General features: G+C 32.0%; 1 protein-coding gene across 6 annotated transcripts in view; it reads right to left on the reverse strand.

Moving 5' to 3' along the window:
* Nucleotides 1-43: 43 nt before the first annotated feature.
* The window catches only part of LOC146529137 (uncharacterized), a 67,322-nt gene continuing 41,694 nt past the window's right edge, over nt 44-25,671 (reverse strand). For 4 of the 6 annotated variants that reach the window (XM_085201399.1, XM_085201401.1, XM_085201404.1 and 1 more), the window contains exons 2-6: nt 4,907-7,334; nt 3,895-4,487; nt 3,229-3,538; nt 2,674-2,980; nt 44-1,463 (exon numbers count right to left, since the gene is read on the reverse strand). In XM_085201399.1, the coding sequence (XP_085057525.1) occupies nt 1,061-1,463; nt 2,674-2,980; nt 3,229-3,538; nt 3,895-4,487; nt 4,907-7,334 (4,041 nt within the window). In that variant the 3' untranslated portion in view covers nt 44-1,060. Of the gene's footprint in view, nt 1,464-2,673; nt 2,981-3,228; nt 3,539-3,894; nt 4,488-4,906; nt 7,335-21,854; nt 21,992-25,671 lie in introns of those variants that run through there. The other 2 variants (XM_085201402.1, XM_085201400.1) reach the window with 2 other exon arrangements.

A 25,671-nucleotide genomic window follows, 5' to 3' on the forward strand; every position in this document is an offset into this window, starting at 1 on the left:
TTATTAAATAAATATTGAATGAAATATGAAATAAAACAAAATATTAAGTAATCTCTTTATTTATTTATATCGTTGAATGGTTCTTAATAAGAAAATTAAACATTTGAACTGTAGTACTTACGACTAAGATAAATTAACGTGTTAATGTACAGTTTGTTAGTGTATAATACATAAGGCACCTGTAGTAATGAGTATAAAAAGTTATTAGTGGCAAGATAATTTTGATTGAAATGTGTGAAATATCGAGGCTATTGTGGCCGACGGTTGTGGGTTCTATTCCCAATCGGGGAACTAATAATTTTCGATTCCTTGCGGCGGTGCGTAGACAACGAAGTGCCGTAACACTAGGTTTCCTCTGCCTACACTGTTGTGCTGGATGTAGCGTGAAGCTAAAAATATTCTTTTAAATGGATTATTGTATTGTGAGGATAATAAAGTAATGATAAATTATTTTACTTTTGAAATTTTGATTATATCGAGGTCTTTAAGAAAACATAAATTGATGCAGAGGTATTATGATTTTTTGTATATAACTTTAGAAAGCCACCTTATTATAAATTCATCTTATCTTAACGGTGCCTAAAGCTAAATAAATCCTAAACCTAAATACACATTTTCTTTTTAATATAATTTCGTGCGAATGACTCGTTCAAAGTTAGTTTGCATTATATCATAATATATTTTGTTTAAAATACGTATATAATAAATGTATATAAAATATTTATTTACGTACACGAATACTTATAATATTTATTCAAACACAACTTACATATAATTCGAGTATAAAAATCATAATTAATACATTTGACAAATAATATACAAAACAAAACCATTTTTATGACTTCTGTTTCAGAGCATTTTTGATATTTCTTTTTAGAAAGGGACATTCAGAAATATTATATAGAAGTAGTTATAATATCGATATTACAATAATCGATTTAAAAGTATCGAATATATATCGAAAAATCGATGTTCTTTAGAATTTGCATACAATAACAATAATATATGAAAAAAAAAAGTTATATTAGTCTCGACTAATATATTTCATTATAAATATAAATCAATAAACATTAGCCTTTTCAAGAAGAACAGAGGCGTCGCACATAGCTTTAGCGTTGGACCTAACTAAGAACATAAGATGTAATTGTTCGAAAACATTCAATTGCACTCTCGTACGAACTAGGCCGTGTAAAACAGTCGCTCTTTCCAAATCCAGCCACCTTTGCAAAGATAACTCCCTCTCCTGCACGGGCACTGACTGAGCTACGTCTAAAGGCCCCCATAGCATGAGTTCTAAGACTGATTTAGCTTGATTTAAAGAAACTGCACGTTCTTCTTGCATCATTTCCTTCAATAGCGGTGTTAGCTTTTGTCCTGGCAGCAAAGTGTCGACAGCTTTTAAGGCACATTTGCAGAGTGATGTGATTTCTTCATCTGTTTTGCTGTTCATATCGTCGGATAATCTGTGAAGTAATAAAATGACATTTGATTTTTATTTTGCAACGTTGAACTTTTCGATAATAGCATTGAGACTAAACATGACGACCATTAGTTTATATGGTAAAAAATTGAAAAAGTGTCTTCCAGGATCGCGCTGGTGAAGGCATAGGGTATGGTTTAAATATAGCAAGTATAAACGAATTTGGCGCCTCTTTTAAAAGTTGTCCTGACGCTGATGTGGCGCTACTCTAATATAATGTATTTCGACGGACACTTTCCTATGTAGGTACAAACCTTATTTTGCACGTATGATCGCAAAATCGGGCTATTAGAAAAGACACCACGAACGATTAATATATTCTTAAGAATATATGATATTTTTTATTATTTTTCTTAGAAAGAGATACTTGATTTGTGTGGATAATAGAAAAAAATCATTGAACTAAGTATTGTTTATTTTAACACGACCTTCAATTGTAGGAAATAATATTTGCAAATATTAAATATATACTGACATACATTTTTTAGATTAGATTTATATTTCTTTATTGTCGCACGAGATAAAAGTTATCAGTTGTTGGAATAAAACAGAATTGAGATTACTCTCAAGTCACATGGGATACGTTTTATCAATATTGCAAGAAATGTACAATAATCTTTAACAAAATGGAGCAAAAATTATATATATTGCTATCTTTCCCTTTGTGTGACAATAAAATAGACCTACATAACTCGATTTTTATTTAACATTTTATTCCTTCTTACATGACCTAACAATACTATGAGTTCGATATTGTGTCAGCCATTTAGTGTACCTATGTTAATATTTAGTTTACATGAAAATGTATGAATTTAGTAAAAATCAAAATAATTACTAAATTTTTTTTTTCTGTTTGTCTCTATGCACGCTAATCTCAAAAACTGCTTAACTGATTTACATGTAGTTCTCACTGTTGTATTTTGACAGTTGTTGTTAGTTATATTTAAATCGGTTGTTAAATAAAAAGTTAATTATGTCAATATTCAGTATTGTATATGACAATATTGGTAAAAATATGTGTTTTATTGAATTTGCTGAAATTTTAGTAGTCAATGTATGGATATTGTCTTTATGTAAATGATAATATTATTAGATCACGAAAGTAATTCAAATAAAAAAATAAATAATTTTGTAGTACAAGCGGGCGAAGCCGTGCGCGGGTCGCTAGTATACGGTATAAAGGTCATACATACCCCTGTAAAATACATAATCTTCCATAGCAATTAGTTTTGGGCGCGGACAGGGAGCTCAGTCTATCTTCTGTAGATGTTCCGTTACAATGACTTTCTTTGAGCACCACAAAAGATGTCAATGTTTCAGACAGTTCCTCGACACCTCGCGCTTGGAAACATTTGAGACCGTTTATTATTTGCAATAACATAAATATGGATTCGTGGATTTGATCTGTTTGTGCGTTTTGGTCTTTAGTGCCTTCTTGTAAGTTTTCTCCGTACGATTGTATAGTGTCGACGTGTGCGTTCGCTAGCACTACTATTGTGGCTGGAATTGAAAATAAAATATTATTACTTTTTAATATTTCCATTTATTTGTAACAATTTTCAGTATAAGATATTAAATCAGCCGAGAACGAGATTATTTTTTTATATTGGAACAGAGACGTAATTGGTAATGAACAATCCTATTATATTCCACACTTCTTACATATAAAACCTTTAAACTAAAGTATTTTTTTCATGTAATACCCTTTCAATGCAAAAACAAATAAAAACAATATTAAAAATGTCTACCTTGCACCAAATCACCGCCGTCCTCCCCAAATTGCTGCAGCGGAACTAAATCACAAAATTCCGTAATAGCATTCAAATTCAAAGTACTGGGCTGCACCGACTGAGTGACCAGCTGCGAGGCCGTCTGCTCCTTACACAGCATCAAAGTGACGTTGACCTGACCGCCGCTAGAGTTCCACAGAGCCGGGTAGAAGAAACGTTTGCCTGCTTTAGTATAGCTTTTGTTTTGTATTGAGAAATCTGACCAGCGCAAGTTGGTACACGCTTTGAGACCTCGCAGTAAAGGCTGCATTGTCGCGCTTTGTTGTACCTGGAATGGAAAGGTCGAGAATTTTAAGATAAAGAAAAAATATGAATATAAAAGTCAAGAATCGTATATAGAATCATTGTTTTTATGAAATTATTTCACTTCGTCTTCTCGCATTTACGGGGATGTGGATTAAATTTTTTATTAAATTTCCTTTTCACGTTCATTTCGTTTCGGAGGTATCGCGTGTTCTTAGCGGTATTTAACGCTACACTACGTAACCAAACCAGGGAAGCAAAAATATTTTAATTATCAGCATTCTTCCAAGCAGGAACATAGTTCCAATTTAATTCGTAATCTAAAATGAACCTAATAAAAAAGATAAATATGCTAAACGCCACATTACAAATTCAAATTACCTGTTCCAAAACCTGAGCTAGCGCTTCGTGATTCGCGATAACGACCGCCCCGTAATTATCCTCCAAGTTCTTGTGGACTACACTCCTTCCTTTTCTCACGCGTAATTTGTTCGTCGTTTTCGATATATCTGACTGATAATCGTCGTTGGAAGGACTATCCATGTTGTCGTTTGAACTGTAAAAACTGTATGGAGAATATATTTCGGATTCTGTTTCGCTTCCACAGTAGGGCAGAGATGTCCGGAAACCGTTGTACTTTGTAAATTCCTCTGGTTTCCGTTCTGTTCTCTCTTCTCTTGGTTTTATTGCTGAATCACATTCTGGTGAACTTGACCTCGCGTGGTGTACGTATTCGTAGTCACTGTCGCTGTTCTTTGAGTCACAATTCTCTTCGTCGTATTTCGTCGCATATACGTCGTCGTAATTGTGTATGACTGTCTCGTTGGTCGCTTGCACTAGTTCCTGAGGTTCGTCTTCGTCTTTTTCGTCGTCTGATGGAGTGCGACGCTTGAGCAGTTCTAAATGTGATTCCCGTTCGCGCATACTGGCCGTACGTTCTGGTTTTCGTGGAGCGAGCGCTGATCTGATCTCTCCTGAAAGTTATTGAAATCTATAATTCATATATTTCTCTTAAGTAAAAACTAAAAGATATATGTAAGTTCATATATTGTTGTTTGCTTATAAATAATTTAATAATTACAAGAAAAAATTAAAACATATTTTAGCAATTATCACAGTTGCTATGTATTGTTACATAAGCAGGATATTCACTGGTGGTAAATATATAATGTTTGTATAGATTTTTAAATGAATAAATATATAAAATAATGAATACGTTTAGTGGGAATTGAACTCACGCTTAAAATAACAAATTTTGGTTATTGAAAGCTTCTTATTCCAAATAAGTAATTAAATTATTTTATAAAAATTATTCGTTCACTTTGATTGCCAAAAATACCTAGACAGTGCAAATAATACAGTTCTAACTATTAAAAAATATCATATACGTTACCTAAATTGGCATAAATGTTATCATCTTGTTTCGGCACCACCGCCCAGGCTTGCTGTTTTTGTTTTTTCTGTAAAGCCACAGACTTCGGTGGCGGAGGTCTCGCTGGCTTTGGTACGTTAGCTACCCCCTTGTAGTCTTCACTGGACACTCTCGGTGGTGGGGGCGGCTTGTTCACCACTCGTGGTACCGTTTCTTCATTACTACTACCACTGTATATGGATGACACGTCGTCGTGACTCACTCGGCGTAAGCTTTCCGAAATTTCGCAATTTGATTTCACTACTTCAACGCTCGATCCGTTTATGTCCAATGGATGTATTATGACAAGACGTGGTTTTGGTTTTGGAGTCAGGTCGTAAATCTCTTCAGGTTTTGCTGCGACTTTAGTAATAGTGGCAACACTGAGCTCCTTTTTATCCAAATCTTTGGAGGACCCTATGCGTAGCAACTTTTTGATGGAGAATTTATACTTCCCTTTGCGTTTATCGTCTATTAATAAATTATCATGTGACAATGATATGTTTCGTCGAGGGGCCGGTTCTGGAACTATATCTGATTTCTTTGATTCATCATCGCTATTTCTTAATTTTGGTAAAGATGACATTACAGCCCGTTCCCGTTTTTCCATTTCTCTTACTACTGGTGAATCTGACTTCATAAATCCATTAGGATTTCTTTGGTAAAGACTACTCGAGTATTCTTCTGTAGGCGACAAGGGAGGCGTCGGTGCTTTTCGTTTACATAGACTACTTAGCGAGGTATCGCTATCTTGTTTCGTTAGCACTGGTTTAGCGTAGTATACGGGTTCTGATTTTTCTTCGACTTCAGTATTTTTGTGTTCACTCGCGTATTTATTTTCTTCCTCCCCCTTCTCCTGCACATGCATTATAATCTGTTGCGTTGTACTTTTTTTAGATTTTATAACTGGTTTGACTGGTAGCTTTGGTTTTTCAGGTGGGACTGGTTTGTTCGGCATTATGTCAGTAATCATACCGTGAAGGAATGATGGTCGAGGATCCATTGTCGGTATCGGACTGCTTGGTAGTGCAGGGGCTTCAGAGGTATCGTCGGGATCAGCTCTTCCGTCTGGTTCACCGGCAAGTTCACGACTTGCTTCTGCGGAAAACATTGTTTCTGATTTAGGAATGATAGGTGGCATGTCAATAATTGGACTTTGGAATGTTGAATATCCGCTAGCTTGACCATCCGCTTTTCTTAATTGCCCAAGTGGAGATATTTTTATGTTCTTATCTTCGTTGTATACTTTAATTTTGACTGTTTCTTCAATTTTATGAGATTCAGAGAAGTGGCCACTATCATCGTTGTCTGAATCTGTTCGAGCACTAAAACTCTCATCGTCTGATGTAAGTGAATTATTTGCTGTGGAGTTAAGAGTCCCAACAGCCGAATCAACACTAGTATTTTCGATATTAATTTTACAGAATTTAAATTCTGATCGACTTAAGTTCACTTTAGGTCTTTCTTGTGTTTTGTTTAAGGGAGACTTTCTAACAATACTATTCTTTTTAATTTCTGTCATTTCTTTTTTATCACTTTCATCTTGCATACTTTGTTTTATTTTGCCTTCTACGATAGATGGTTTATTGGAATCAGATTTTATTAAACTGAGATCAGATGCACTTATTCTGTTTTGTTGTAACGTTTCGGATATTTCTTCTAGTAATGATTTTTCTGTACATAAAATACCGTCAGATTGTTTCGAACCCTCTGTTGTAATTATTGTTTCCGACTCTTTTATATATGTTGATAGAATGATGTTAGTTTTGTATCCATTCGTCGTTTCTTCGGCAGCCTGTTCAGCTAAGTTTATAACGGCAGGTTTTCGAGTGTGTGTCTTAACCGTAGGCTTATTTTCTTGACCGAATGGGGTTACTGACACCATCAAGGTTTTCTTTTTCCCATCAGAATCAGTCTGAACTTTCCCTAATAATAATGAAGTGTAGGACTTCGCAATAGAGTCTCCAAGCAAATTGGCTTTAACAGTGTTAAAATCTGTATTAGATTTTGTTATTTTATAAAGCTCTCTTTCTTCTTCTGTGTCTGGAAATGTGTCATCTTCTTCATTGTCTTCCGAGACTTCGAATTCTTCATCATCCGACCAATCGTCACCTCCATATCCTATAACGCTGCATACTTCTTCAGGAAATCGTACGTTACGCTTTCCTTTTTTCTTAGGGTGTATCTTAAGAATACTCGGAGGGCTTTTCTTAAAGAATGTGCTTCTGTTTTGGAATGGAGTAGTTAAATATTTACTGCCTTCTGTTGTTCTTTCCTGCTTCGAATGTTCCTCGCGTGATTTAAAACAATTTGAGCAGAAATCCTTCTTCCACGCATTCTGTACGAAGTTGTGGCATACCGGTGACATTTTACTCTTGGTATAGCGTCTGTTGATTACATAACTGGCATTCTGAAAAAAGAAAAAAAACCGTTAGTTTTACAGATTAAATAACTAAAAACGTTTTCGGGATAGTTCAGTTACGAAGAGATTATGATTAATGTAGGTAATTAAAATTTAAATAACATAGCGTGATAGTCGTCCAATTATAACTTACGTAAACTGTTATAATATTCGTGAAACGAGTTTTGGGTGCTATTAACAACTTCATCGCAGTTATAGAAAAAAGTTAGTACACGCAAGACTATCATAACAGCATTTCTTAGGACGAGACACGTAATAGGTTCAGGTCAACGGTATATGGAAAGCGTATGACGTTGAACTTGTGTGAACTGTAACAACCTTTATATACATATGTATACGTCGATACATTATGAAGGTACTTAATTTATTGACACGGTAAAATTAATTAATAATTTCTACGTATAAAAGAAATCGTTTAGAAGAAGTGTATAATGTTAAAGACAACCAGGTATAGGCATTAAATATGAAGTTCATCTTTTTTTAAAATTTCTTATTTGTACATCTTGGTAAACTTAAGCAATAAATTAAGCAATTTTTAAAAAGAGTACGCTCATTATTAAATTATTACAGATGTTTTTCAAATTACATAAACATAATGTTTTTTTGCACGCGGTACCTACTTTTTATTCCAAGTTGATTAACCTGTTGTATACAAAAATATGTTAAATTATAAATTACATCTAACCTAGTTTAGTTCAAGCGTTATCACGTAACAACCAGACAAACACACAATTTCGCATTAACAAAGAAGGACAATATAAATATGTATTAACCGTTACCCAGCCAGCCGTCAACGGACTTTCTCCAGACGCACTCGTCGTAGGTCACTTTACATCAAATAAATATTCATATGAGTAGAGAAATTGTTGATACTACCAATTACCACCTTTGTACGTATTTTTATTTAATTTAAGTAGCTTTTTGTTGCCAGATCGCTTATTCGGTGCAACAATGACGTATTTACACTTAGATTTTCGGATGAGTAATCGTTTTATTTTTTAAGTTTGATGTGCATATTAGTTTGATTATTATTTTTATTGTTTTGATTCTTGTCTTATAGATCCTATATATTTTTTCTGAGAAAATAGCACTACGAGAATATTACCCAAAATTGACATCTTCTTTATGAGGATACACTTAGAAGTGGCAAAACTCCGGCAAAATGATTATGTACATAAACCATATTTTATTTTATTAGTATTATTTAGTAATAATCACTAATACTTAATAAGAAAATGTTTAAAAAATTAAGTATAATGCAGTAACTAGTATAAAATTTTAATAATTTTCGTTAAGTATGGCTGGCTACACGTGTCGTGTAGCCACACTAATCACTAATATATATATGTATATATACATATATTAAAATATTTAACAATTATTAAAAATTACTTAGCAATTACCTACCGCCACATTTATTTTTACGGTAACATTTTGGATGATTCATTTTATATGTTGACAGCTGAAATTAGCTATGGATGTACGTATAAAGGAATCCAACAGTCATAACGCTGTAATATCTATAAAAACATAAGTCTTTGTTCTTTACTAATAATAAATTGAAACGGTCTTTTTAAGCTTCATGGGATACAGGTTCCGCAGGGTAGGAAGAGGAAACCTGGGAAATTTCCGTCCCCCATTTTCCGTCGAATTCTGGGGGCATTGCGAGTTGTTGAACTAGGAATCGTACCCGATTCCTGAAAATATTTAATTTCTTCGAGTAAGAATCGAACCCACTGGAACCTGTCGCCCTGATAGCCACCCGCTTGTTCCACGACTGATACTTTAGAATCTATTTTAAATATTAACGTGTAAGTGTCGATTCGCAGAAACATAAGTAAAAACAGAAAACAAGCAGCGCGTAAACAAATATTTAAATTTTAAAAGTGGAGAAATTATTTATTTTAAGAGAAACTGTTACTTTCTTATTGCACATAATATGAAGTTATATAACAAAAAATATAAATTATTTTTCACGCACAATAACTAGCTGTATTTAAATCTTATATAATTTTTGAGATAAATTTTACAATTTGTTTGGGGACAAATCTTTAATGTTTATCTAATCTTTATCATCATTACATAATATAAAACAACGTGGTTTCCACTGCTGTACCTGAGCTTAAATCTTTAAAAATACACGACGGATTTTTACATGTTTCACTAATAGACGGTGATGCAAGAAGAAGGTTATATACCTGTATAAACAAAGAACTTATTTTTTGTGTTTTTTTAGCTTCACGCTATATCTCGGCAGAGAGAAGCTAGTGTTAAGACACTCCATTAACACACTTCCTTTCCGCTCTTTTCGCCGAATTCTCCAGTTATTACATGTTGAGTGTAACTCAACGCCAACAATAGAAAATGTTAAAGGTTATTGTCTTTTAAACATAAAATAATACTAAAATAATGAGAAAACTTACAAAATATGATTATTTTGAACTATTACTAGAATCTGACTGACATTACTGAAGTGACTGGATATCACAAGGTCGATCTTAAACAGCTATTACGTATGTTTACTTTGCACTTTACATTAGCATCAGCGGAGGTCAGCTTATATTTCGATTTTTGCATATTTTTGTATGTTATAGATATAATTTTGTAGTAATTCTTATCTTAAGGCCGTCCGTATGTGTGTAAACACGACAGTTGTAGATTCGATTCCCATATGGAGGAATGGAATATTTAAGATTTTCCATCCCTCGTTCTGGTAACGAGGCAATAGGCGGCGTTGAGCTCCGCACGGAACACGCAATGCCTCCAGAACTCCAGTGGCGAACGGAGTGTGTTAACATTACTCTGCCTACCCTGCTAGTTGCGGGTAAAGTAACAAAAAACATTAACGCCTGCTAAGATATGAATCATAAGGTTAAAATTAACGCCTGGGAAAAGATTTATAAAATTTTAATTTTTTTTTACTTGAAACTTCAATGAATAACAATTACAAATAAAAAAATGTTCTAAATTATGTAAGTAACTTTAAAAACAACATAAAATTATTTCGGTAATACAAAAGAATTTTTTATTATATGATCATATAAAATATCATGAATTAAAAAATGTAGTGAAATATTATGAAACTGTAAACGATAATATATTAAAAACTACAACACATACGCAAGAACTTTTATACTGTCTAACTCTAAAGAAAAGAGAATAGCTGGTAAAGTATAAAACTTATAAAGGGTAAGGGAAGTATAGAGGTTTTTGACATTTGCCCTTCTTGGTATCGAGAGTATTTTTTCAAGGTGCTCCTTACTGGAATTTTTACTGAGCTGCATTTTAATATGTTTTTTTTTCTTAGGTACCTAAATACCGAGTGCGATGGCGGCGTTTAAAACAAACATTCGTGAAGTGTAGTGTAATAAGAAAAAGAAATCGTGACTTGCATCCGGTTGAAAATATGTGAATATACATATTGCCTATGTAGACATATTCATCATAAACTTCACATCAACATACACTTAAGGGTATGTTGATGTGAAGTTTATAATTTCAAATTAGCAATAATATAATTTGAAAAGCTCTATGAATTTTTCCTGATACAAATACAATAAAGATGCAGATTTAATTTAGGGATTCTTTGAATTACTAATAATGATTAACTTAGATATACTTAAATAATTCTTATATTAATGATATTAATATGAGCTTAAGAACTGAAGAAAATTTAGGCTCGTATTTATAAGCTGCTCTCAAATCTGATATCGATCTTGAGATGCCGTTTTCCTTCATAGATATATAATTTATCAATAAAAAATGATGATCATCATCAAATAAATACATCATCTCAAGATCGATATCAGACTTGAGAGTGCTTTACAAGTTTGGGCTTTAGTGCATGAAAAGCCCTGAAGCCTACACTTAGATTGCAAGTCCTGCTCCGTAATAAAGTCCTTTGCAATAAGAGGCGCATCAATTAAATAACGAAAATAACAGTATATTACCCAGTGGAATTACTGATTACGATGTCTCAAAATTGGTAATAACAGTAAGCCTGTTTAATGCTAGTTCATTATGTTGTCTAGGTGCAGTTGGGGCGTGTATAGCCAGCACGATCTGTGAGATTTAAAAGTTGTTCTATAAGATTTCTTTATATAAAAAATATACATTTTCTTAGTATATTATATATAAAAAATTGCGACATTAAATACTATTAATATTAGTAGTAAGAATTGATTTCTAATATCTATTGAAAAATTAAACAATATATTATGGATATGACAATTTTTATACTAAATTATGAAAAAATCTATCTATCAACACTAAAATTACAAAATAATAACCATATATAAAGCAAAACAAACGAAGACGAAGGACACAAGTTGTTTACTAAGACAAATCAATTGATATGAAAGTGGGTCATTCTTTCATATTCGTAATGAAATACCAATAATACACAGGTGTTGAAGCCCTAGGCAATTCTTGTATCGGGGTCGTCGTCTTGGGAACCGGTACGGCGAAACTGACGCGTGACAAACGTGGCGTTCTTAGAAAACTAGCTTTTACTGTGTCTTCTTCTCTGTGGTCAAATAGAAATAAAGGAGAGTTGTGTATGAGATATTCATTTAAATATATATCTTTGTTTCAATTTCAATCTTAAGTTCTCAAGAACTTAAGTTCTTGAGATTTGAGTGTTCAACCAAACAAATTCTTCAATTTTATAATATAGATATAGAATTTTTGATAGTTTCGTTACAGATTATATTATAACAATGTATAAAACTCGGTCAATACCACACGTTTTATATGTTTGTTTAAGTTATTAGTAATTGTTTACGTAACCGCAATAATATATAAATGTGTACTAGATATCGGTTTTGTTTATTAACTTAAACATTTCTAGTATTTTCATAATGAATGAATGCTATTATTATAATAACATTAAGTAACATCCAAATATTTTTTTTTCTTTATTGTACATAAATACATAGAAGAAACATTAAAACATTTAGTTCACAAATTCCTTTGAAAAAGTTCAATTAGGAAACTTCCTTCATTAACATCGCTTGAGCGGTGACGAAAGATATAAAAGATACAAACGTAATTAGCAAACAATTTTTTTTATTGAAAAAAATTATAGGAACCGGTTATTTTAATTAAAATCAATAAATCTTTAGATTAACCAAGTGTATAAAATTTAATTTTGGTTATTATGACATCAGCCAAGCAAGCGTTTACCGGTTTTCAAATAAAATATCAGATATCCTTTTAGAGCAGGTGAAATGATCTCATCTTAATGTCGAGGGTTCATGGTTTTGTTTATTTTTTTTGAAATGACACAAGCCTTATTTTTTTGAATTTGTTATTTAAAAAAAATATTTAGGATATCGAAACATAGATAATGAATATATATCTTGGTCTAATTAAAAATAAACAACGTTTTAATACGGGCGGGAAGTCCTGAGTGAAATGATGAAAAATCATAAATACATAGATATGTATAAGATATACAAAAATATTTTTATTCCTATTTCTTCGCTCTGGTTTTGACCGGTGCAAAGAGCAGCGTTGCGTTCGCGCTCAAAACGCAATGCCCCAAGAATTTGGTGGAAATGGGGAATGAAGTGTCTGACTAGGAAAGGAATAAGGCGGAGTAAGCATTAGGTCCCAGGGTCCCTCTGCCTACCTCCTACGTGCGGGATAAAACGGAAGGCTAAAAAGAAAAAAAATCTATAAAAGTCAAGTCTTTCTGATAATGCAGTTCAAAGTACCATCTTCAGGACAAAATCATCCATAAATTTTCAATGCGATAACCAATTGTGCAACTTAGTATTAGATAAGGGAAAGTTGAAAGTTTAAAACGAAATGTATTTATTGTCAATGGCATTTTTAGGCACGGCCATACACAAGTACCCATACTACACGAGTGTTTATTCTTGTTAATCCTTCACGCGTAATAGTCATTGGCTTCTGCCTTTCACTTTGCATTACGTGTGATAAGCGTGCGTCGCATTTTGATTATTTTTAAAGGACTAAGCCCAAATTTATATAATAGGTATTTTTGTAGCTTCACGCTGTATCACGCATAACCACATATCGTATTAGCAATCTGTTAGGCAGGCGGAATCCAGAGTTAAGATACCCGGTTCTGTACTTTCTGCCAGATATTCAAGACACTGGATGTTGAGTAGCGGTACTCAATGCTGCGCTTCTTGTGAAAAGAGTGAGAAAATGAAAATACAATTCATGACCACCAGATGACAATCGAACCCACAACTGTCGCGTTTCAGTCAGACGCGGTCATAGTGCGCCACGAAAATCTTTTGTTAAGTTCTAGCCATTATTACGATAATGAAAATTCTTTCATATACAATTAACATTCGAAATGTTTTCTTGCATATTTGCAATAAAATATAATATATATATTTTTTATTTAAAACAAAACTAAAACATAAACCATTGTTTTCCTAAACGAATCTTCAAACTACATCAAAGAGCTAAAGGCCATTAACTTTTTGTGTGAAAGGGCGAAACTTCTAAGAGGTAGTAATTGTAAGAGCTTTCGTTCCCACATATTACGAAATTACGTTTTCTGTAACATTGTTAACATATTCTTATTTAATAAGAATATGTTTACTATGGTTTTATTAAGTCTTGTGTAATTAAAATGATTTGGAAAGATCCGCTATTACATTGTTGGTATATTTTTTGTTACTATTATCTTTTGTAGATATATTTAAGGGGTTTTTAACAATTTGTAAATAAAGGATTTAGTATCAGCTAGAGAGGTGTACGACGCCACTCTGGTATTGTATGTATATATATTTATTTATACTAAGGATTATTTTTATTAATTTGCCTAATTAACACTTTTAGGAATCGAACAATCTTTAGTTATTGGAAATTTTTAAAAATCTCCTTAAAGATATGTTAAATGTAAAAAATATTTGTAAGAAGCGTATAAAGGTTTTGACGTAGTTTCATAGCAATATACTGGCTAGGATTGACGACAATTTTTATAAGTTCTATAATAAGAAATGGAAATAAACTCAATTACTAAGTAAGGTGACATATATCTCTTTGTAAAGGGAGAAAGTATTCACTTTTTAATAAGTTCTCTATAGTTATTTTGTGAAATGGTTAACAAATATAAGTTTATATTTAACATTTTTAATTTTAAAGTGGATCCATAAAAAAATCTTAAGGTAATAAAAATATTAAGTGTATGCCTAATTTAAAACATCACGCAAGTTCCCACGAATTATGAAATTAACTTTTAACATTCCTAACGCGGTAAAAAAAATAAACAACAAATGTTTCACAAAGGTTCATTGTTAGACAACGATTGTAATTTTGGGTAAAAGTAATGTAACGTAAGGTAACATAATGGTGGGAAAGCATCTGATAGAAAAGTTTGCTGGAGATAACTTGAAGTTAAATATTACAAGTAAAATATAGAAACTTTTCTAATGACTACTGGTTTTTATTGTTATAATATAAGATTGTTTAATAAAATAGCAACACGCTCAAATAGTCTCAAAAATTAGCTGGTGCGTGATTGATGTCTTGCCCTTTTATTGTAGTTATTAGACTGGTGTAGTTTGAATTCGTTCGGGACAAGTATTTATGTAATAAATATTATGTCTGTATCGAGTGTGTGATGTGTGTATGGACTTAAGATAATACTTATTTATTTATTAGATAAATAATAAATATTATTAAAATTAATTCTTATATCTAATCCAGAATTTACCTGAGCAAGTTTCTACACAGTCATACATAAAAATGTCAACTAGCAGTACATTGTTGCATATAAAAGTCAACTCAACTCTAAAGGAATGCAGAAAAACCAGCATTTTCTTAAAGAAAGCTCGACGGTGTGGAGAAAAATGTAGTTCTCGCCCTACAAGGTGGATGGAAGGTTATTTTCACATACTTTCTCATGTTACTAGTTTAGATCGAGTAAATCTATACCATAAATATTTATTTAACTGTAATCGGTTTCGTAAAAGCTCGTCGTTCGCTTTCAAGTTATCAATATCGGAGGCCCTCGTGGCGCAGGGGCAAAGGTGTAAGTAAACGCGATGGTTGTGAGTTTAATTTCCACTTCCCCGAGAATTATTATTTATTAATATTTTCATTTCTTATCTCTGGTACTAAGGCAAAGCTCAATACCTCAAGAATTTGGGGGAATGTTGGGAACGGTGTGTTTTAACACTAGGTTCAGTTTGCCTACCCTGCAATATGCGGGATACAGTGTAGTAGAAGATAGAAGAGAAAAGATAGAACTTCACATTCATTTTTATTTTGAAGAAAGAACTAAAGACTTTGTGTGTATAGAAGTTTAACTGCTATACACACTAAATACTTTTTTTATTTAAATTAATAAAATTTTTGTTTTTAAGTAAATAAAAATGTAGATAATTTTTATGTATAAAATTTAGTAAAATATGCGAAGGGCTAAAAAATTACATTTATTGATAAATCACTGACTTCCGTAAAGTGTCGCTAGATCAGGATTTCTTGTAAATGATTATATGAATCATTATAATCGATTGCCTACCGATTAAGCAATGATATGAATCAGGCGTGAGTCATATTACATAATGCTAATGTCACCTGTCGCTTATTAGTAGTTATAAATGAAATTAAATAATAATAAAAAAGAAATAATAATATGTATTTATAAAAAATAAATGTAAAGGGGGGAACGGAATTGTTTTAATAGGAACAGAGTGTCTTATCACTAGGTTTCCAGGTTCCATCTTCCACCTTTTTATATGTGGGATACAGCGTTGTATTGTTTTCATATTCTACTTCTATTTCCGGGAGTATCCTAATAAACAAAATTAAATTTCATCAGCAATTCATTTTAAGTTGAGGCCATAGTGTCCCAGTGAGACAGCGTTCATTCATTGTAATGGCGACGGTTGTGAGTTCCATTTCGACTCGGGAAGAATGAATTTTATTAACTTTTCTGTCCAGGCACAAAGCACATCGTTAAGTTCCGCCATCCAACACATAATGTCTCGAATTCAGGCGAAAAAACGGAACGGAATGATTTATCTTTATGTCTAGATTTGTCTATCAAGTTTTAACAGACGTTTAAGTCTCATTCGAAATATTTATATTTTATAATCCTTATTGTGTGACTAACACTTTAAAATATTCTACAAAGTTTATTTTAATTCAAATCATGTTATTGAATAAAGTTTACTTTATGGCTTGTTTTACATAGGTTAGTGGACTCTCCAAATAAGGCGCCCACGGATTTTATTTTGCTATTGGAATTTTAAATAGTTTTGGCCTTTATAAATTAATATTTGAAGTTTTTTAGCTTTATGCTTTGTCTCATGATAGAGTAGACAGAGGGAACCTAGTGTCAAGACGCTGTTCCTCATTATACGCCTAATTTTCGAGACTAGCGGAGTTAAACGCCACGCTTTGTCCTGTTACCATGAAAATATAAATAATTTATTTCCTCGAGTGAGGATGTCCTCTTACCACCGCGCCAGGACGAGCTCAATGTGTATATTATTTTGAAAAGAAAAAACACGTTAGTGTATTAACAATATGTACCTACATATGTTTTTTTCTAGTGCTAATTGTACCTACTCGGGCTTCTTATAAAAATATTTTTTGATATTTAATGTCTATATTTAAAATTTTCATCTCAAAATAAGTCAATAAGTAAAAGTTTGACATTATAAATAAAAGCAGGTGCAGGTAAAAAATATCAAACACCTTGTCACATGAACTTTATAGTTTTTATTGGATGGCGGAAGAGTTTTTATGTGATGGGCATCTAGTTCATATTATTATTATTTTTTAATGTTTATAATTAACCGAATAAAAGAGAACTTGGTACTTGTTATTTATACATTAGTATTGAGTGGCGGAACTCAACGCCGCACTTTGTCACCAGAGCGAGGAAATGAGAATATGAAATATTGCATATCGTTGAGTGGAAATCGAACCCACAACCTGTCGCGTTTGTCCCTGCGCCACGACTGGGCTCTATCCATTACATTATATAGGTATATATACCTACACTTATGTATGTGCATACATTGCAAATCCAATATAAAAATCCACTTGCCTCACACAATACTTAAATAAAAACGCTTCGGCCTTATCATGACTTATTATACCGTCAATCAAAATCGAGAATTTTATTGTTTCTATTGTTTACTCGTGTGTTACGCGTTCACAATGAATGCGTAATACCACAAGTGCACGTTGAACTTAAATATGAAATTTTTATTAACCTTACTGTGTAAAATATTTGTTTTAGCTTCCCGCATAGAGTACCTACGGTAGGCTGAGGGAGCCTTCGATCCCTACTATAATAATGTGATATTTATTAAGAATTGTATAGATAGATTAGATTATATTAGATATGTGGATTTTGGATCAATTTTATAATTTTTTCCCTAAATTCAAACGGGATCGGGATTTAAGCGGGGAAAGTCACGCTAACCGCATGCAAGTACTTACCGCCCAGATAGATATGCAATAATAATAGCTAAACAAGAACAAATAAAATTTCAAAAGGTTTAAAAATTTATGATCAGTAACTTAAATATACATAAAAATGTAAAAATAAGTAAACGTGTAATTAAAGCAGGCGTAGCCAATGCGGGCCGCTAGTAAAAAGTAAATGTAGAAAAGGCACCACTAAGTTGTATAATATAACATAAATTATTTAAAATTTAATTTTTTAAAATGATTTAAAAAGTATATCATAAATTGCATAATTAAGACGAGGCCGGACACATTATTCAACCTGGTAATTATGTGAATATCTAATATATATATTTAAATAATTTATTTATATTATCTATCTCGTGTAATTAAATTTCTAAAAATCAAGTGTTGTAACGTGTTTGCCGATGTCATTTTTTTATTTGGTTCAATTGAATATGAAAAGTTTCTTAATGTATTTGCCATTTAATATAGGTATTGGTGTTATTTAATTTATTATAATTTCAATTTATAGTAAGGTATTTATTCGAGGCTGTCGAGACTGAGGCTGGATAAATAATATATTTTTTGACTTTATAGAGCTGGTGAAGAGAACGTACTCACTTCTTATTTAGCCGCCCCAATGAAGGACTTATCTTATAATTATTTACTGGTGTAAAGAATGGTTATATTTTTTGAAAAATATAATTATATTTTACGCCTATACATATGTTGTTTTAGCTGACAAGACGCGACAGAAACAGAAAGTGGGGCGCGGAGTGTATTAGCACTAGCTTTCTTCTGCCTATCTTGCAACATGCGGGGATAGAGTGACGTTGAAATAAAGTAAAAAAATAAATTAAATAAGCGTTTTTTTTTGTTTTGAATAAAACGAAGTGAATAGTGGTAATCATTGTAACAATCTTCTGATCGAAATTGTATTAATAAGTTCTTATACAGGAAGACATTTTTTTCTCAAATTTAAAATAATCTTAAGGTGTAAATATAACTCGGCTCAGACTATTTTATAATATAAAAAATAACAGTATCAATAAATTATAAAATTGGAATAAGTAGATCAAGGCGAGAGAGCGCTCTATAAGCTGTAGTGGTGGACTTCGCCCTACTTCGAACCAAAATTAATAAAATATTTTTTTGTAATATACAAACACTTATTTTTATTGACTCATGGTTATTTTAAAACTGAAATGTTGTAACTAGAAATTAAATATAGGTAGATAACTATTATATGTACAACTTGTAGTAGGTACTAAAAATGTTCTCAACGGGAAGAGGGAAGAAGGAATCTGGGAACCTAGTGTTAAGACACTTAACACTAGGTTCCCAGATTCCTTCTGCCCACCCTGCTATAAGCCGGATATCTATATATGTCACATTAAAAAAATACAATTTACAATAAAATACATACTCGTAGATCTTTTTTCCTATCTCTCTGTATCCCGCATAAAGCAGAGAAGGCACGCAGCAACCTACTGTTAAAACACTCCGTACTCCACTTTCCGCCCAATTTTCGAGTCATTAGCTACTCCAGCTGCTTTTTTTATCAAAATAATTATCAACTAATCAGGTCGTACGTGTTACCAATGATATAATGGAACATAAAAAACAAATTCTCAACACAACACAGTCCATAAACAAGTTAAGTTAAATAATCATTTATTAAACTGTTAGATAACTGTCGATTTAACTGTCTTTTTCGTCGTTTCAATCACTCCAGTTCCCAAGCAGGTGTTATTTAACGGACCACTCTTATTTATTAGTGACATCACAGTGCAAAAACTTTTAACTGGAGAAACATTTTTTTTTAATGTTTTTTTTTAATAAGTGACATTCAACGTTCCGTAAATTTGATGTTATTTTTTTTTTGTTAAAACGACACCGCGAAGTAATTCCACGTGATGGTGATTCATGGTTTTATACAAAAAATTGTTATTGATAAAATGTCTGGTTATAAGTAGTAAAATTTAAAAATGTAAAGAATTGTAATTAAGATTTAGTAGGTGTTTCGTATGGCGCAGTGGGACTGCGTTTGATTATTAATTCGATGGTTAAAGGTTTGATTCCCACTCGGAGGAACTATTATAATCAATAAGTTTTACGTACTATAGTGATGAAGCGTCGAGTTCAGCTAATTAACAAACAATATCTGAAAAATTTGGCGAAAAAAAGTCTTAACATTAGGTTCCTTCTGCCTACCCTGCTGTGTGCGGGATACAGCGTGAAGCGGAGTATGTTTTTTCTATTATTTAACCCGCAAAATGGCTCCCATGCGTGAAGACAAAACCAAAGTAAAACGAATTAAGGTGTAATTTCCAAGGCAACATACGTTCACAAGGTCTCACCTCGACAAAGGTGTTAAATGCTTAACAATTTACTAAATAGTATTAAGTTTTGTGTAAATAATCTGTGTAATCTATATATATAAAAGGACTTGTCCTCACTGACTGAGGTAAGACGCACGCACAGCCGTAACCGCTGTGCGTAGAAACGTGAAATTTGGACAGATATTTACTTTCGTAATCTGGACATCCACTAAGAAGGGATTTTGAAAAATTTTTACCCTAAAGGGGTGAAATAGGGGTTCAAAGTTTGTATGGAAAAAAATTTAAATCGGCACCGATTTTTATAAAATTTGAAATTTAGATTTTTAAAAGTATTTAATTGAACACGTGTTTCATCGTTTTCTAGAAATCTCCCCCTAAGGGTGCAAATAAGGGATTGAAAGTTTGTATAGACTTTTTTTTAAATCGGCACCAATTTTTATAAAATTTGAAATTCAGACTCTTAAAAATATTTAATTGAACATGTGTTTCATGGTTTTCTAGAATGCACCCCCTAAGGGTGCAAATAAGGTGTTGAAAGTTTGTATGGAAAAATCTTTAAATCACCACCGATTTTTATAAAATTTGAAATTTAGACCCTTAAAAATATATCATTGAATACATGTTTCGTGGTTTATTAGAATTCACCCCTAAATAAGTAAGCGAAGCTGCGCGCGTCCGCTAGTATAAAATATGGGGATTGAATTACGGTTAAGTGATAAACGCGAAGTCACCGCGACCTATTTGTCTTTGATTTGGAACAACGAGCTTTTGATTTTTTGTTATGCTTCATATTACAGTATTAAATTGTTGAAAACAAAAAAATACAAAATGAAACGGATGGTCGTGAAGAAATAGTTTGAAATAAGCAATGATGAGTAAATGTTAACAAGTGAAGATCTATTATTATATTTAGTTTAGTTTCAAAAGATTTTTAAACTGAGAAAATTACAAAATAATAAATAGAAAAATTATATGTATAGGCATAAGTAATACGATCAAATTAACAATAACATCGTAGTTTCAGTTTAATACGAACAAGTATTAAATATTTTGCGATCGAAGGTTAGTTTAAGAAATTAATAGTAAAATTATAATAATTTATTTTAAATTTGCTTTATTTTAAACATAATTCTAATATTCCGATATTACAGTTAACATTTAGCAACAAGTGGATGTAAATCAATCTATGTCCAACATACATACATATGTACGTACATACATACAAACATGTGAGAACGTGATATCCACAGATTGTGTTACTGCGAGACGATAACGGCAAACCTAAACTGGTTGTAGCAACCTATTTGATTTCGATGCATCATGGCCTGCAGCACGATTTGAGTTTTAACTATACATTTTAGTTTTGTCCATTGAATATGTAAAAAAAATGGAATATGTTCCTGTGTAAAGGTTAAAAGGTCATGCTTATTTTTTTATTATAATTACATTTATCCGGTGTGCTACGCGGCAAGGAGGACCTAGTGTCCTTAACAATAGGTTCCCTTTGCCTACCCTGCTATGTACGAGATACAGCGTGAAGCTAAAAGAAAGGAAAATATCAAAATATTATATATTTTGCAATTCTAATATTTTTCGTAATTATGAAGTTGTAAAGCTATACAATTCATTGATTATATAGTATAGAGATTGTAAAGAAATAATTGGCGTTATAATTATGAATTCTATTCTTAATCTAAGAAATGTTTCAATGAAAAAATATATATTTAAGTTAGATATTAGACCAGAAACTTACGATTACATCAAAACAGTTCTTAAAAATCATATTTTTGTAACTAACACTATTTTGATCACAAAAAACACAACTTACACCAATTTTACTCAAGTAAAACCACTGTATAAGCTAGTTAAAACATTTTCAACTAAAAACACGTATAACACAAGTAAACGACAAGTACTAATTAGAATTACCTCAGTCGATTACAACACTGACTCACTGTTACTTCAATTGATTGATTATAGTTCTTTGAAAAAGACACGTACTTTACTTATTACTTTATGTTTTACTTGGCTCTAAGTTGTTTAATTTTGGTTCTGATGATAAGAAGGTTCATTCTATTTGTATGCAGTGTGGAATGACGTCTTTTTAAGGTAGGGCTGTCGTGATATAATATTACAACGGTGGTAACAATAAACTAACAGAAGAATATAAAATGAAATAAAGATTCTCCGTGTAATGAAATAGAGATTACTCCTAATGGTAATCGAACGCACAATCGTAGCGCTTGCATTCTGAAGCGAGTCCACTGCGCCACAATGGTCTCTACGGCTATAAAATGGATTTGTTACATAAAAGTATATCTACAGAACACGGAAGTTAATTAAAAGGAACACGTACTTGTGGTGTTCTACTATGTGATTAGCTTTTATTTTCTAATAACACTTTTTTGCTTATACTTTAAAGTTTAAATTCAGATATAGGTATTTAAAGTTCAAAGGTCTATGTAAATTTCTTTCACTTCTCTAGTTAACAAGTCATACATAGATAACTTAAAATGATTCATCATTCTTAGCTTAAATCCAATATATTGTATTTACTTAGTAGCCAAGTTTCAATTTACACAACAAACAAAACCTGATTATTTCTTTTGCTTCACTTTATTTTCAGCGGGTTACCCAGAAATAATCGAGCACCAAACTCTACAGTCTCTTACCGTATCAATATCTTTTAACTTAAAAAAAAAAACATTTAGTAATTTTACAATTTTTAAAGTAAAAAATATAGATTTTAAATTAAATTGAATAAAAAAAAAATTTCCAAAGACGGAACCGCGGGCAACGGGAAGTATCAGTAATAAATGATAAGTTGTGTATATCCGAATGTGTAAACGCTATTATCTAATGAATGATTGTTAATATGCATTGCGCGATAACGGGCGGAAGTTGTCGATACAACCTTTTAGTTGAACGATAATGTAATTACTATGTTCTACACGTAAGATACTATTTAAGTCTAATAAGTAAGTAGGCGATTTCGGGTAAAATTAGCTAATTTACTATGAAATTTAGTTGAAAAATATAGAAAAAAAAAACTAATTAAAATGAGAAAATAAAATATATATTTATTTAGAAACACTTGTCTTAAATTGCATATATAGCCATAGTCTATATTTCAAATACGCTACATTCAAGTAAACAAAAAAGCTTTAAAATTATTTTCTTAACAATATTTTACAATCTCAAACTAAATAAAATATAGGTTACGACTTCCCACAGCCCTAGCCTCACCCAAAGTGCAGTTATTTATAAATACCTAACACATAAACTACAATTAGACAAAGTTGTTGACCCCTGCCACATCTCCCTACTAAATATGCGGTATCGGGTGCGACGCGGACTTTATTGTGCCTGACAGCTTCCGTGATTTTATTTCCAAAACAAACGTCCCATAAATGTTATTTAACTGTATGAATTATGAAATTATTATGTTATTTTAGTTATTTGTAAAGTTTATATTATGATAATAAATTTCTCTCTATGAGGCTGTCGTGGCGTTATGGGTTGGATTTCCAATATGGGAAATGAGACACAGCTAGCGACATGACGCTGCTCGTTTTATTATACCCATATTCAAAACCTACTACTCTAACAAAATATTAGTGAAAAATATGTTTTAGTTTGGGGAGAACGTAATGTACTTATCTCTCTCTATAATTTTTTCACACTGTATCCAGCACATAGAAGGGTAGATCCACTGCCTAACCTACACTTTCCACTTATTGACATAGGTATTGCATGATGGGTGATAGCCCTCTGCCCCACGACTGGTCTATACTTACTCCTTTATATGGCAGAAATGCATAAATAAAAAAAGTTAATAGTAACTACAAAGTAAAACATTGCGTTACGCATCGAACTTGAACTTACAACTACGTTTTATATAAGCAATCTCGCAGTCACGTACCAGAGGCCGTCATTAACGTTGGACAATGGGGTGTGAACAATGCTTGTGAGTTTGACAATGCTATATGAATTGTGTTTCTAAGGAATTTGCAGGTGTTTTTTGATATGACGGTATGCAGTTGGAGATGTATGATTTATAACTAAGCTAAGCTAACGAGTATAACAGGATGACAAAACAACCTGACGCAAGCATTGACATCCTCTCAAATAGTCTTCAAATGTTCAAAAGTAAAGTTATTGCATTCCTGCGTTCTTCTTCGTCTTGACACTGGGGTCTTCTGTCTCGATCACGTATCTGTATGTATTTCTTATATATTGTATCTTTTGTTTGTGTTATAATATACTTTAATATACTTTATATATACATATATATTTAAATATATTTTAATAATAGTTATGTAAGTATGTGTAAGTAATTAATTTTAAGTATGTCCCTAAACATGCCGTGGCGGCTTATAAATAAAGCAACACTAAGCTTATAGTTTTAAGACATGTTTGTAATATCCGTTTAAGTGTATGTTTTGTTAGTTGTCCTTAATAAATAAATAAATAAATAATATGTAAAATAACTAATTTTATAGCTATGTTGTAGCAAGAGTGTGGACGGCGTTTAGTACCGCCACTCAATATCAACACACAATATCTCGAACTCGAACAGAAAGTGGAAAAACGGAGTTCTATGACACTAGCTTCTCAAAAACGTAAAGCCTAAAGTTTCTTACGATACTAAGGTCTCGTTAAGTTAACTAATATAACTAAGATTATAAATACCTATACTATTTTTATCTAGACCTGTATTTAAAATATTAAATTCAAATATTGATGCTTTAATTGAACCACTGCGACAGTGCGTGGTTTATTTTATTTTCACTTTCGTAAGATTTACTTCATAATATGTATATAAATATATGCAGCATTTTTTTTAATGAACGCAATACAATTTTTAGTATCAATTTCAACTTATTAATATAATAATAAAGTTTGATGTGAAAAAATTAAAAAGTCGTAACTTCCACAGCGCTGTGGAATAAGAAAGCGTGTAATTTTTGTTAATGTACTGACAAAAATACAATTACTTTGTTTGTGTTATTTGTCGTTTTATTTATTTTTACGGAACTTATACGGTACCAATCAGTATCAATCGGGGTAGTAACGGATATTAGAAAAAAATATAATAAAAAAGAATATATATAAGGTTAAGCTTAGGTATATCTCAAAACCTTCACAAGTGAAATACAATAACGTCTATAATTAACAGATTTTTTAAAAAAAGGAGGTGCTCAATTCGTCGGAATATTTTATAGCAGGGCTTAAATTTCAGGGATCCGTTCCGGCGGATGGCTGTGTTTTTATATAAATTTTAGACTCGCTTTGTTAAGCAATCATTTGTAAACTTTTTTTGTGTTGAGTGACATTGGGTGGAGGCGCCTAACGCAACACCAGAAATATTGTACTTATGGTGTATGAAATGTAATTTATAACAAAACTAGCTATTGTGTGCGGTTCTACTTCCGTGTCAAAGAGATATAACTATGAAACATGATCCGTCCGTATCTTCTATTTATTAAAGTATTAAATAGGACCCAAAATAAAGATTTTTGTCTGTGTGTCAGTGTACCGGCGTACGCTTATGTCAGGAACGGCTTAAC

Source organism: Heliconius melpomene, chromosome 18, assembly GCF_056956725.1.
Source record: "Heliconius melpomene rosina isolate 202511_hmr_F chromosome 18, ASM5695672v1, whole genome shotgun sequence".
Classification (NCBI taxonomy): Eukaryota; Metazoa; Arthropoda; class Insecta; order Lepidoptera; family Nymphalidae; genus Heliconius; species Heliconius melpomene.